Genomic DNA, 14,396 nt, shown 5'->3' on the forward strand with positions numbered 1-14,396 from the left:
TATATATATATATTTATTTATCAGTTCAACATAAGAAAAAAATTTCCTCCGGAGCCTGGCTTTAACACCTCAAAATCCCTTTTGCTAGATACGATGTCTACAAGTATAGTATGTCTTCTTTCATGGAACACAAGACAGGCGGCAAATTGTCTCATCCCTGCTTATCAGATCTTCCAAGCATCAGGGATCGCAAGTCTCCCACATCTCGCATGAGTCTCCCGGAAACCGGGAAGGCCTCCTGCACTCCAGCGAGCGAGCAAGAATCTCCCAGAATACAACCAATCTCCTGGGAATTCATGATATTTGAATATTTTTACGAGTATTTAATACAGTATTATTAATTGTCTCGCGGAAGTCAGTGCCAATGGGTATCAGCATGCACACAAAACAATTAGAAAGCTCATTTAAACACATCTCCTGGATGTGGATCCTTTCAACTTGGAACCCCTGAAGTAATATAAACCTAAACAATACGCTATAGTAAGGCAATGTTCGAAAGGGTATCGGAAGTGGAGCTGATCAAGATAACACCACCTTAGGGGGTCCGCAAAGTTTTTGTTTTCTAGGCGCCCGAAAATAACCTCTGAGGCGTTTTGGGCGATCACTTTTTTCTTTTTCTTTCTTTCTTTTTTATTTACTCACTGAGACTTCATTAAATAGTGCATTATATCAACTTTCCTCTTCTTCCTCATCACCAAAGGAGAGCAGAGAATTGTTTTTGATTTTCTTCATTTTGCTTTTTTCTTTATCCTTCTTTTCTTTCTTTTTCTTTGTACTGCTTGTGTTTACTTCTGATTCATCGCTCGGACGTTTGGTTGGCTTCTTAAAAACTATTTTTGCATCACCTTGAAAAAAAAGGAAAGAGGTTGAAAATTTAAGATTTGTGTTTACTTTTAATTCATCACTCTTTCAAAATACAGGAGAATTTTATTCTATTGACATCATTTTTGTATTAGCTAAAAAATACTTTATATCAGCTTATTTTTTTAAAATACTTTTTAATAAACATTTACCTGTTTCCTTTTTCTATTTATTATGTTTTGTTTTTTTTATATACTGTGGCTTACTTTTTTTTCTATTATTAGTAATTTATTTAACTTTGTCTTTTTCTATTATTCATTAAAATAATATGTATTTTTTTATTATGATTCATTACCTCTTTCCTTTTCTTTCATAAAGTCTTCTATTTCCTGTTCACTTATCTTACTATTCTCAGGAACCACAATCACCGGTTGTTCATCCCCTTCTTCTGGTCTATCGTCAGTGTCATCTACTCCTCCCAATTCTTGTCTCTACCAATGGAATATTTGTATCTTTCATTATTCACTATAAGATCTATAAACTAATAAATAAAGCCTTAGGCTATTAACAGGTCTTGGTCTGATCTGAGGACATTCTGGGTTTTATAGAGTGGTGTGACAAAGTGATATTGATAATGGATTTGAGTTGAATTTAAAAGTAAAAGTACATATAAATAATTGTGATAATAACATTATATAAAGTATTAATCATTTAATTTGGTAAGCCATGCTGTTGGCTACTATAACACACAAATACCATCTGAACATACACACTACACACAGAGTAACTGTACCTTCGTGTCGACCGAGGGTCCTTCTTTGTAACCTATTTCTTTCTTGAATTTCTTGAGAAAATTCGGTTCTGCTGGCTTATTGAAATTCACTGACTGTCTACCTGCCATGGCTTCTTATCTACATTAATCACTTACAGGTGATTCCAGTTGTAATTACTAATTATAACAGCAAAGTGTATGTAGTTTGTGTGTGATTTGTGTTTATGATAGAGCGCCGCATAAGACTAGAATGGGCATTTACTGAGATTAGCCTTTTGACCAGCCTCATATATGTAGTTTTTATTTATATTTTGATTTGAACAGGGTTATCGTTTAGCTATACTATATTTAATTGATGATTATGATAGTATTTACAGTTTCGTAATATATAAACAACTCGTTTGTAGACAATATGTTTAGTGCTAGGCCTATACTTAAAAAGTATTTTGCCAAAACAAGCCTAAGGAATTATTGGAACCTTTGTGCAACTACTGAGGGCGTTTTGCCAAACGTGAGTGAATCAACAGAATTCATAAAACCGGGAGAAGAAATACTTAAAAAATGACGTCCCATTATGATCGTGCAATTACAGTTTTTTCACCAGACGGTCATCTTTTCCAAGTAGAATATGCTCAGGAAGCAGTTAAGAAAGGATCTACAGCTGTGAGTGCAATCTTGAAGTTAAATTACCGTGAAAGCTTAGGCCTAGCTTGCTCAGCAACATTACGGTAGGCTAGGCTATGCCTGCCTAGCCTAGGCACATAGACTCTAGAGAGTCAGTCAGGCCTACTCGAGCTCTAACTACTCACTAGGCCTAGGCATAGTAGCCTAGTAAGTACTGTAGTAGACGACTAGGCCTGAGAGAGAGAGAGAGGCCAGCCGTGGGCTCGGCTGGCCTCTAGCTAGAGCCTAGGAGGGTAACTCACTCAGGCCCTAGACTCTAGTGAGACCAGTCAAATTTGAGCTACCATAATAATTGAGCTGAGAACCAGTCCTTTCAGAAGCCTAGGAAAGCCTGAATTTTGCGGTTTTTTTGGAACATCTGCAATACCGACAATAAATTTGGATAATTTTAGTTTGAACAATTAGTAATTTAAAATTTTGATTTATATTATAAATAAGATAACATCATCTTTTTTTTTTAACTATGCAGGTTGGTGTTCGTGGGAAGGACATTGTTGTACTTGGAGTTGAGAAGAAATCTGTAGCCAAGCTCCAAGAAGAAAGAACAGTTAGGAAAATTTGTGTTTTAGATGACCATGTGTGCATGGCATTTGCAGGTTAATAATGTTTGATATATTTAAATAGTTATTCTAAAGCCTTAATATTGTGTTCCCTAAATTTAAAGTGCTTAGCAATGCTTCTAATTCTGCATTAGGATTTATTAATATAAATTGTGCAAAACATCTTATCTTTATTTATGATTATAATTGAAATAGATTATGTAAAAGATGTATTTTTTTGGTTTCATGACATATGACCCAACAATAACAGTACAGTACTAATCAAAGCTGGGGCACTTTCAAAGGGAGTAGGCCTGACTGACTCTCTAGAGTCAGTCTCTGGGGCACTTTCAAAGGGAAAATTAAACATTATTTTAGACAATTTCGTTCATGGGATTGTTAATTGTTTTTCCTCCAACTGTTTTAATTTTTTTATTATTTATATTTTTTAATATTTTTATATTTTTGATAAAATTAATATTTATATTAGTTAATAATATTGAATTTGGAGCTGGAGGGGCACACCATATCCGGTGATAGTAGTTTTTGTACCGCTTTTGCCTCTCCTTAGCCCTCCTCTGCCCTCCTCTTTCTTTTTTGATTGTTTTTTGTGGTTCTGGCTGAAATTAATAAAATAAAATAAATAAAGCTTGAGTTGTATTTTCAGTCTATAAATTCACCTATTTTTAAATTTTTGAGTAAAGTAAAAAACAAATTTATTTCTTCCCTCTCGATATATATGAAGCAGACAGTATTTTTTCACATCTTCCTTATTTTGTTATTACGTTTTCGACCAGTGGTGATGCCAGGATTTGGTGTAAGAAGTTGTGGCCAATTAGGGGCTTTGTCAGTCCGACAGGGGAGGGGCTTGAGTCCCATTGCTCTACCACTGTTACTGCCTCTGTTTAAAACATCACATATAATCAACACTGGCCAAAGTCTAAAATACAAAATTATTCACTTAGTTATAACTAAGAAGGATTAAATTTTTAAAAATTAATTTTTATCAAATTGAGGCAACAGCCAAGAAAAAAGGCAGACAGGGATAATTATTTTTTTTATTTGGCCATAGGTTTGACAGCTGATGCTCGTATATTGATCAATCGAGCACGTGTAGAATGTCAGAGCCATCGGTTGAATGTTGAGGACCCGGTAACAGTTGAATACATTACACGCTACATTGCACAAACAAAACAGGTAAGTACAGTAAACATCTAGCTTGGTGGTTAAGATCCTTCCCTTCCAATCTTAGAGTCCTGGGTTCAATTCCTTTCAAGACCAGGATTTTTTTTATGCTTATAAACAACCCCACTGCAAAGCCTCATTTTATACTCCATAACTGGGCTATGTTGGAGAAAAGTAGATGATAATACAACAGGCTCGCCATTATTCGTTTATAAGAAATAAGATGTCCAAATATAATTTTTCAAATGATGGCGAAATAAAATAATAATATTGCAGTACAATGTATTTGATTAGAAATCAAATTAGAAGAAAAAATAATTACAAATTTATTATTTACATCATATGACTTACTGTACTGTTTCATAATGCTACCTGCAGCGGTACACCCAAAGCAATGGTAGACGACCATTTGGACTGTCGGCGTTGATTATTGGTTTTGATTATGATGGCACACCAAGACTTTACCAAACAGATCCAGCCGGAATCTACCATGCATGGAAGGTAAGATTGTGCTTTGTGACTCATGGGTGTAGTATGACATCATCATGCCCATATATGGACACATTACAGAAATTGTCACAGAAATTTTTACTTGTTGACAAAGCTTTAGCTTTTGAGCCAGTAGTCAGAAAAAAAAATGCTGAATGCTGATTGGTCAAATGTTCCTGAAGATCACAGCCAACAGGATATGTCGGATTATGTGTGATGTTGGTTGAATCAAATCTGGAAAGTTGGCTAGCTCGAGTCAACAAATGTGAGCGCAGTTTTATGCCAAGCATGAGCTGAAGCCAGGTTGGTCCTTATAAAAAGTCATCTGACTGCAGAGTGACTCACCAAGGGTGTTATTAACATTATAAGTGTAGGTGAAAGTTCAATTCCAACGTAAGTATACACACTTTGTTCTTTTTGTATATATAGGCTAATGCTGTAGGAAGAAGTGCGAAGACTGTACGAGAATTTCTTGAGAAGCATTATTCTGACGAGGTGGTATCAGTCGAAAGAGACACCATTAAGCTGGCAGTGAAAGCACTCTTAGAAGTAGTTCAATCAGGAGCAAAAAATATTGAGTTGGCTGTCCTAAGAAGAGACAAACCTATGGAAGTAAGTTCTTTCTTTGGTAATACTGTACAGTAATAATTTTGATAAATCATAGTGACACAAGGTCCAGTGTACAGTATGACCCTTGTGGACATTCAAGAATGCAGTACATTCTTTGGTAAAGGGGATTGACTCCTGGTGTACAAGATACAAGGTAAACTTTATTGTCAAATGTGCACATTCAAGATTATTTCCACGTTTTAATATTAGGATATGCGAGACAAAAAAAAAATACTGCCCAATCCACCATAAGAAGGACCCCACTGGCATTCTTCAAAAAAGACTTTCATGGGTTAGCCATAGTGTGTTTTGTGCTGAAATTATTATTGTTATTTTTTTTTGTATTTCAGTGTGAGAATGAATCACATGCTTTGATTTGAGAAAATAGTGTAATGCCTCATCTTTTCACCCTTCTTTTCATTTAATTTTATTCAGGAATTAAAATCAACAATCCACACATTTCTTATATACAAGACAAACACAATGAACCTAAATAAAATGAAAAATAACAGAATTTGATTCCTAGGGTTACCCAAGAAAGTCTTTAAATATAAAAAAAAACTTATTTTCATTGGGGGCTGCATGAAAATTAACATAAAACAATAATAATGCCTAAAATGATTGAAATTTACAATATTTTGAAATTGATCCCATGAGATTTAGTCTATTTTTATTCATGTTGTCTTTATTGCAAAATTTATAACACTTCTTTAATATTCATTCACAGATGCTAGAGACATCCGAAATCGAAAAGTATGTCACCGAAATTGAGAAGGAAAAGGAAGAAGAGGCCGAAAAGAAAAAGCAAAAGAAAGGAGGCCAAAGTCAATAGAACTTTAGATCTGATTTTATAATTTGTATTGTAAGACACACCGTGGTAAAGTTATTTTTTGTGATCAACTGTAAAGGCCTTGCAGCTAATTTTAAATGTTGGTCCTGCTGCCAAGATGAAAAGTTTCTTTAAGAAGTGACTACATATTTAAATTGCTGTTTATAAAATGCTGGAAATTCCAGGTTACTCAGGACTCTGGTTTGACACACCGTTTCTTACTACATACTACTCTTAGCAGTAAAGCTATTCTTTGTATACGACATGAAATTATTGTGAAAGTGTAAAGTATTATGTTAATCCCTGCATTGAAAAAAACAACACACACATCTAGTGTCTGACTGGCATTTGTGTGTACTTGATTTTTCTCATTAAAATGAGTATAAGATGATGTGAAGGATAATTTGTATTCATTTTACTCAAAATGTAGGCATCCCAAGTCTCCGAAAAATCACCACTGTTTTCCACTCTTGTGAGCAAGCAATCACCTTGAAACTAACCCATTTCTGCAAATTCCGGGAAAAATTAATGTTTTCATGGTTTTCCTCACTGCCACCAAGAGGGGCAGGGGGAAGGTCCCCGGGGACTAAGCTTACCAAGGGGTTCATAGAAATTGCATGTAGCATTTTTTTCAATTATCATGGGTCCCATAATAATGGACCCTCCAGATTGACAGGGCCCCCCAAAAACTTGTTCGTGCCTTCTGCGTAGTATTTTCTCGCACTTCATGCTCGTAGCTGGGGGCCCACACCAACCCTTGCTCCAGTTACAGTATCTTTTCTTGGCTGCCCTGGTTTTACTGCTGGTGTTATTGTCATAGTCAGCTGACCATGGCTATAACCAAGCGCCGCAAAATACAATAAGATAGTTATGTTTCCCTTATTTGGGACGCTGTAAATGACAATTTATAAATTTATACCACAATAATGACGTGTCTGATTTAATGAGATTGAAATATGTCAGTTGTTTATTGATATACAGACATATCACTACAGAAACAATTTGGTATTAACCCATGAGTGTTTTTACAGGGAAATAAAGTATAAGGTTTTATCCCCACTAAAATTGTAATTGTTTCATTAGGGAAGTTAAATGTCAACCATAAGTCTAGTAAATTGGCCTAAATTTAAAAGACCCCTGTAAATTTGAGTTCAACAGTGGCATAATGCCTATGTGCCCCTGTGTGGCAGGCCGCAGAGCCATGTCCTCAATCTAGCACCCTGCTAGAGATTATCAGAACTCTTAATATTCTATATTAGACATGACAGATGTAAAAAAATACAGCAGCAAAATAAGATTGGGTATCTTCCTTTTAAACTTTAATTTTCACTACCACAGCATGGTTGGTTCAGTTTTTTCATTTAGTTTGAATCAACACCTACCTCAGCCCCACTATGAAAGTGTACTGTAGTTGATAACAGTGGTGAAGGGTCCCAGTCACCAATTCCATCGTGGAATTTTAGATGTGCTCGTTTTTTAATCATGATTGTCATTGTATTCTAAATGCATTTAACAACGAAATAAAGTATCAGTGGCGGAACCAGGATTTAAAAGGGGAACTCAGGGAGGGAGTTTCACAGGAGGGTCTATACCACATAAGTGTTTTTCCCCCACCCTCTTTTTTTTTTAAATTTAGGGGACCAGGCCACCTCATTAATGCATCACAGGATAATATATTGTAGTCTGTCAGAGATATGCTGTTATGTATCAACAAAGCTCTTTCGGAGCAGGGTGCTAGATCGACATTCTATAATTTACAGACACGACAGATGTAAAAAAAATACAGCAGCAAAATAAGATTGGTTATCTTCCTTTTAAACTTTAATTTTCTACAACATTTAGTTAACACAACTACAGCAAGCTAAACCACTTGGTGTTTTCTTCCATTTTGTCTTCTTGAAAATTACCAAAACAATTAAATATTTTGAAAGGAGGCTACAAAATGTGAAACAACTACGTCTCTCTTTTTAAATACAATAGTACCCTTCATTGCGGCCTCATAGGCCCCTTAACTAATAACAAAATGAGCCGTATATTTTATTCCCCTTTAATTTGATTCAGTAAAACTAAATCATTATTCTCTTTGAGACAATAAATACTAGCTTATGGCAGACAAGTCTCAATTAAATTAACTTACTTAGGTATCGTCGTACTTCAAACTTTAAAAAAAAAAACTACATTTGTAACATGAAGATTATATCCAATGTTATTTTGCATTTTTCACTTCAAATTGAAATCTCTCTTCAAGTAAAAATTATGTCTGTCACTTAAAAAAAGCAAATATATAAATGATGCAACCAATAGATTCACACATCAATTTTTCATGTTTATTTACTTATAACTGCTAATCATAGCACACCATATGCAACTAAAATAACATTTCTTTGATTGAAACAATCATTTCTTTTGATTAAAACCTTCTGGACGAAAAAAAAATATTATCCACAGTAATTGAGAATAAATCTTTATTTTTATTGAAATAAATATGACTGAAAATTTGAATTTTTTATGCTAACAAATGTGTTGTGTAAATAAAATTAAGACATTCAGTTGATGAAAAACTACATTATTCATATCATATTTTCATTTACTTATGAATGTAAATTTTTTTGCATGTTTTATACTAATTTAATTCAAACAATATCATATGATGCATATATAGCATATATACTGAGAGCAATGTTGGTGATAATTCAAAAATATCAAATCATTGATAATCACTTTGTTCACCAAATTCATCTACCAGATAAGAGTAAAGGAACAGCTCGCAAACATCCCAATTAATTTCAACACTCCATTGTATTATCTCGATTAAAAAATTAATGCGCAGTAGAGGTGTGTATGGCACATGCTAAACAACTGCATATTAACTTCTTAATTAAGATAGGTTTGCATGTGTAAGGTACAATAGCACTATAACACCCCATATATGCACATTAAGTTTATATTAGGAGTGTGTAGGTGTGTCTTAATGGAACAACCCACACCCACTGGATGAAACTAAAATCTTGACTGGTTGATCATTTTTTTTAATTTTTTTTTTTTGATCTTCATGCATTTTCTGCAGTCATTTTCAAAAACTATTTTCTTTTATTTCTTCTCTCTAAGGTTATGCTTGGGCAGTCTGAGAAAAAAACAAATATAAATAAATAATTACGTATATGAAATCAAATGGTTAAACTTTAAATATTCTTATTTACTTCATTTCATTTCACCCCCAACAGCGTAAATGCAACTAGCAAGGAGGATACAGTAAATAAAATATAAAATGACTATCAAAACGATAAAAAAAAATCACTATAAAAACATTAAAAAATATTTTTAACAGTATAAAAAACATTCATGATAAAAAAATTTACAAGTTACTAATTAAACAAGGAACATTATAATTCAAATAATTGAAATACAATTACAGGGGCAGGTAATTGGTCAGATAACTAGTTTAACTTGAGCTAAAAATTATTAATTAAGATGTTGGTGAAAAATATCAATTTTTAAAGATTCAACTTTAAAGATGTTTGCCATCCTTGCAAAGTTAAAAAGTTCAAAATATTCACATGACTACTAGCATGTTTAAGGGGGAGGGGTGCATTTATTAGAAAAGGGTTTGTGCCTCAGTAACCACCACAGAATCTAACATGTTAAAGATGTTTTAATTATCACTTACCAGTGGCGCTTGCTGTTCAGTATTTTCTGATCGATCACTCCTGTAACCGCCTCTTCCACCACGGTACCCACCTCGGTAACCACCTCTGTAACCACCACGTCCACGAGGGCGGTACCCACCACGGTAACCTCCTCTGTATCCTCCGCGACGACCACGGGATCGGTAGTTAGCACTTACACCAAACGTCTCAGCATTTAATTTGCGTTCTTCTTTCCAATTTGATCTCGGACTGCAACATTTTAATATTTACAAATATTGGTTTATATTTTTTTCATGGATTATTTTTATTTAAAATTAGCTACATTTCCATAAACATTAAGGACTAAAATCTGGTAAAAACAAATGACATTATTAAAATATTTAATTAAAAATGAATAAAAAAACAAATTGATTAATAAATTGTAAAAGAACACAAGAATTTCTTTGGTTCATTTAAAGCAGGCCTACTATAATAATCTGTCCTATATTTACAATAGGTTAGTTAATTGAATACGCACCCCCTGCCTGACGCCTCGCATGTAATAGAATCGAAGAACGATTTCTTGGGTTCATAAAAGCTTTCCTCCTCATCTTCTTGCGCTGCATCACTTGGCTGAGTTTCGTTTCCTGAATCCTCTTTACATTCACCGTTACCTACAATAAAATAGTTAAAACCCCAAAAAAAGTCCTATGAGACAATTTTTATTTGAAGCTGAATTTGAATAGTCATTACACATCATTCATATCAATTAACGATTGATTGGAATATACAGTAGAAATCAAGCAATGAACTCTTTAGACACACCACTACACCCAAGTGTCTGGAAGGCAAAAAACCTGTGAGAGGCTAGGTAGTAACAGTCAACAGTAAGACAGTAACAGTTATCTGTATAATTTAACCATCAGTTAATGCATTTTCATTCTTCGTAGAGTTAGCGTATACGCCCTCTAATTTTTTCGAGACTTTCTTTCGGTGTACCGATTTGAAAATTTGTTTAAGGTAAACCAAAATATTAACAAATATACAAGTATAACAAGTATACATAAATACAACCAAATGAAATCATTTGAACATTGCTTTCAGTTAGTTGTCTGAAGATCTGGTAATATAAGTTGGTAGGTTTTAGTTCTTTGTTTATCATTGATGTCCATATTGTTTTTTAGTTTTCCAACAGATCTTTTGACTTTCCATAGTTCTGCTGGAGATTCAGTTGGTAGCATTAAGTAGGTGTCCTGTCCATCTAAACCACCTCTTCTTTATGGTAGCAGACCATTATTCTTCGTTTGTACTTTAATAATAAAAAAATATAAAAAATTGACATATATCAGCACATAAAAAAGACATGGTTAAACTTACCTAGTTTCAATTTGGTCTGGAACTGTTCTTCCAATTCAGATTTGTCAAACTTGGAATTAGCTTCAGCGAAATCGAAGTCTGTACCGACTTTAATGGCTTCTTTGGCTGTACCAGACTTCTGGGGACGGTTGCTCCCACCACCACCTCCACCATTTCCAGCTCCCCTTCCTCTTCCCCTTCTTTGAGGTTGACCTACATACAATAGATCATTGGTTCAAGATCACATATTATTATCGTGTATGTACTATGATGAATCTATATCTGTTGACCAACCTTAAGCATTTATTTTGGTATATTTATATTTAGTTTTAAATATAAACCATAGAAATATAGTAGTAAGCAAAGTAAACATTAAAACACCAGGACGAATGATTTAAAAAATTGTATTTCCTTCCGTGTATGCTTGATTTACCCTTAATATGATCAAAGAAATGTTTTAAACTAATCAGGAAGTCTGATACTATTGTACAGTATATCCAATATTAATATCCAGCTTTTAAATTAAATGGTTCACAACAAAAAATGCTACAAATTGACACATACCATCTCTACGGTCTCTCCAGCCTCTATTGTCTCGCCAGTCTCGGTTGTCGCGCCACTCACGTGTGTCACGTTTCTCCCGACTATCACGCCATTCCCTAGACTCAATATGTTGTTCCTTATTTTCTTCCTTGTTTTCCTTGCCATGGTAACCAGATGTTTTGTCTTCTTTTGAACCTTGTCTACGAATTGTTTTTCCTCCCTCGCCTTTCTTCTCATTACGGTAATTGTCTTCTTTCTTGGTGTTTTTCTTTGGTGAGTCAGGTCCAGACGCTTGAACACCTTGCTCCATGGTGGGAGACTTGCGAACGGGTATAGTAAGGGGCGGGGTCTGCCTGTTGACGTCTGAATGGATAAAAATTATGAATAAATTGTGCATTAAAAATAATGTAGAATCATTCTAACTCAAATCAATCACCATGTCCCTGTGACCCCCCTTGGGTTTTCCTTTATGAAATTCTACAATACATTTAAAACGTTTGATATCAGATCAGCGCATAAAACAAAAGCAATCTTTTAAATTGCAATGACAGTGAAGATCTGGGACAATGTCATCAGATAATTCAATGAATGCGAAAACTATGAGTTCTCTGCATTTAGCTGTGTCCACACTATCAAATTTTATGTGACAAATTAATGTCATGTGCCCATATATGGTCATGATGATGCCATAATATACAATGTTTATACCTATATATGGGCCGCACATATCACAAATTTTTTTGTCACATAAAATGTTATAGTGTGGACAAGGTATTAGAAAGTAAATTGGGTCAAATCAATTTTTTGTAGAAAATGCAAAACGGTAACTGGTGAGGGTAAATTTGTTTTACAATTGAAAGCTTCATATACGGTAATAAACATACCATGAGTGTGTTGAGCCATGCCGGGGACACCCATCTGTTGCTGGCCTGCCATCATGCTACCCACCGCACCAGCATAGCCTGCACTATAGGGCAGTCCACCGAAAGGACCATAGCCTGCGGTACTAACATTAGGCTGGGTAAAAGAACCATAGCCATGACCAGCTGGAGTACTTGCATGGGAATGCTACAAAACAAATAAATGATCAACTTTAGATTCCTCAATAAAAGAGTGAATAAATAATAATTGGCATGCATATTTTATAAAACTTCCACAATAATTTTTTATTTAAGTAGATGATGTGCGAACTTACTGTTACCAGAGATTAAAGTTTCTTTTTTTTTACTCTTTGTACTCTTTGTTAGAATAATGCATTCAGTAATTTTTTAATGCATTAATCTAACCTTTGTATAATAATTTCCACTAGTGTATAATACACAACAATACTAATTGCTTATTAATGAGTTAATCAATATGCATAATTCAAAGTAACAATTTCATTATGAAGGGTTCATACACTATTTTACAAAACTAATTTAGTTTTAGTTAATGTTTAACTTGCAGTTATCTAAATAGGACAATAATATTTTATCATATCCTATAACGTAAACACTGGTAATCTTTTAATTAATTATTTCATATCCTTTAGAGGGCAATTTAAATTTTAGTCACCTGTTTATCAGTCAATGACAGTCGGATATTCCTCACATTGGAATGGCAAATACCAAGTGTGTATTAATTCTTTTGCTGTGCATATTTTAAACATATTTGATCGATGAGACTTACTTGCACAATGGCTGGGTCTCTAGCCAGCTCAGAACTTGAAGTTTGCGGGCACTTTGGTGGTTCGCAAACATGAATATCTTTAATGTCATTACCACGGAATACTATAAAGTCATAAACTTGCGATTGCGGGGCTATGGGCCGCTCTGCTGGTCTGTCTTCGGTTCCATAGGAACGAACTAGAAAACAAAATAAACATAAGCAATTTTTAATCATGTGCTCTAGTTAATTTCAAGCCACGTACAGTATTTAGTTGAATTAAATGGACCCTCACTATTAATAAATACACAATGAATAATGAATTTATTATTCTTATTTAATTTCTTGTTAGTTGAATAATTTAAAACAGACTTGTTTACAGTATTCTTATTAGATTGGTCAGGATGTGGAATAGCTTTCTTGCCTTTGCCTCCAATCACCACCCCCCCCCCCCCCCCCCCCCCCCCCCCCTGGCATTCCAATGGCCTCTTTGTCAGACTGTAAAGTCCAGAGCACCTATTTTCTTAGCAATTTTCCCGTATCATCCACGCAATCCTGACTGTAAAGTAAGGCCTACGTGAGGAATATTAGACTTCTCAATTTCATAAAATGCATTTCCGTAACTATGTCTTCAGATTTCCATAGTAAACAAAAAATTTCCGTAGCAACTAATAATTTGCCTTCAGTGCAAGATACAGTATGGCTCAAAAATAGCAGTACAGCTGTGGAATTTCAAATAAACTTGACAGGATGAAGATTTATGGGCCACTTTCAAATTGGGTCCAATTGTTCTGAAAATAGGTCTGAACGTCCCAGGCACGATTATCTGCAATTTGATGTGGAATTTTTTAGGACTACAGGAGGAAGATTTACAGGCCACATTTTCTTAGTTTTCACAATAATTTATCAGTGATCAAACAAGTATGAGCTGTTTAGGGACAATGTAACCAAAAATCATAATAAAAAAGTAATGTGTTCTGGACATTAGACCTATTATTTATGGGTCTACTGTAGGCCTATGATAAATTTCCGTTATATGATTTATTTCTGTACGTCCATATAAGGCGAAATTTCTTTAGAAACAAGGACCATCTACGGAATTTCCGTAGTACTTGAGAAGTCTGGAATATATCCTCTGAGCAAAAATTAGGCTAGGCCAAAGAAAAGAAAATTAGGGCCGATTTCCGAGCAGATTTTGCCGAAATTTAGGCTTTGATCTAATCTTAATAATATGCAGTAAACTAATTATGATTCTGCACAGCTACAGTATTTCCATGCCTAATTTTTTAGGTATCCGGCAACTTAAAACTTTACATACA

The 14,396-nt window shown here is 34.4% G+C and overlaps 3 protein-coding genes across 3 annotated transcripts; 1 reads left to right on the plus strand and 2 right to left on the minus strand.

Annotated features, from left to right (window-relative positions):
* Nucleotides 1–605: 605 nt before the first annotated feature.
* LOC117123059 (uncharacterized protein KIAA1143 homolog) lies at nt 606–1,811 on the minus strand. Its single transcript, XM_033268881.1, has 3 exons — nt 1,595–1,811; nt 1,157–1,292; nt 606–845 (listed from the first exon to the last, which is right to left on the minus strand). The coding sequence occupies exons 1-3, from the start codon at nt 1,700–1,702 to the stop codon at nt 670–672; spliced, it is 420 nt and encodes a 139-aa protein (XP_033124772.1). The 5' UTR covers nt 1,703–1,811; the 3' UTR covers nt 606–669.
* A 264-nt stretch (nt 1,812–2,075) lies between these two features.
* On the plus strand, nt 2,076–7,074 carry LOC117123042 (proteasome subunit alpha type-7). Its single transcript, XM_033268861.1, has 6 exons — nt 2,076–2,236; nt 2,727–2,853; nt 3,869–3,993; nt 4,360–4,482; nt 4,900–5,082; nt 5,807–7,074. The coding sequence occupies exons 1-6, from the start codon at nt 2,135–2,137 to the stop codon at nt 5,909–5,911; spliced, it is 765 nt and encodes a 254-aa protein (XP_033124752.1). The 5' UTR covers nt 2,076–2,134; the 3' UTR covers nt 5,912–7,074.
* A 1,867-nt stretch (nt 7,075–8,941) lies between these two features.
* Nucleotides 8,942–13,329, minus strand: LOC117123041 (protein LSM14 homolog B-like). Its single transcript, XM_033268860.1, has 7 exons — nt 13,102–13,329; nt 12,318–12,501; nt 11,455–11,796; nt 10,912–11,103; nt 10,073–10,208; nt 9,576–9,804; nt 8,942–9,032 (listed from the first exon to the last, which is right to left on the minus strand). Exons 1-7 carry the CDS (start codon nt 13,312–13,314, stop codon nt 9,018–9,020), a joined length of 1,311 nt encoding a protein of 436 aa, XP_033124751.1. The 5' UTR covers nt 13,315–13,329; the 3' UTR covers nt 8,942–9,017.
* Nucleotides 13,330–14,396: the final 1,067 nt, after the last annotated feature.

Source organism: Anneissia japonica, unplaced genomic scaffold, assembly GCF_011630105.1.
Source record: "Anneissia japonica isolate Jap-2015-1 unplaced genomic scaffold, ASM1163010v1 scaffold2999_len715162_cov194, whole genome shotgun sequence".
Taxonomy (NCBI): Eukaryota; Metazoa; Echinodermata; class Crinoidea; order Comatulida; family Comatulidae; genus Anneissia; species Anneissia japonica.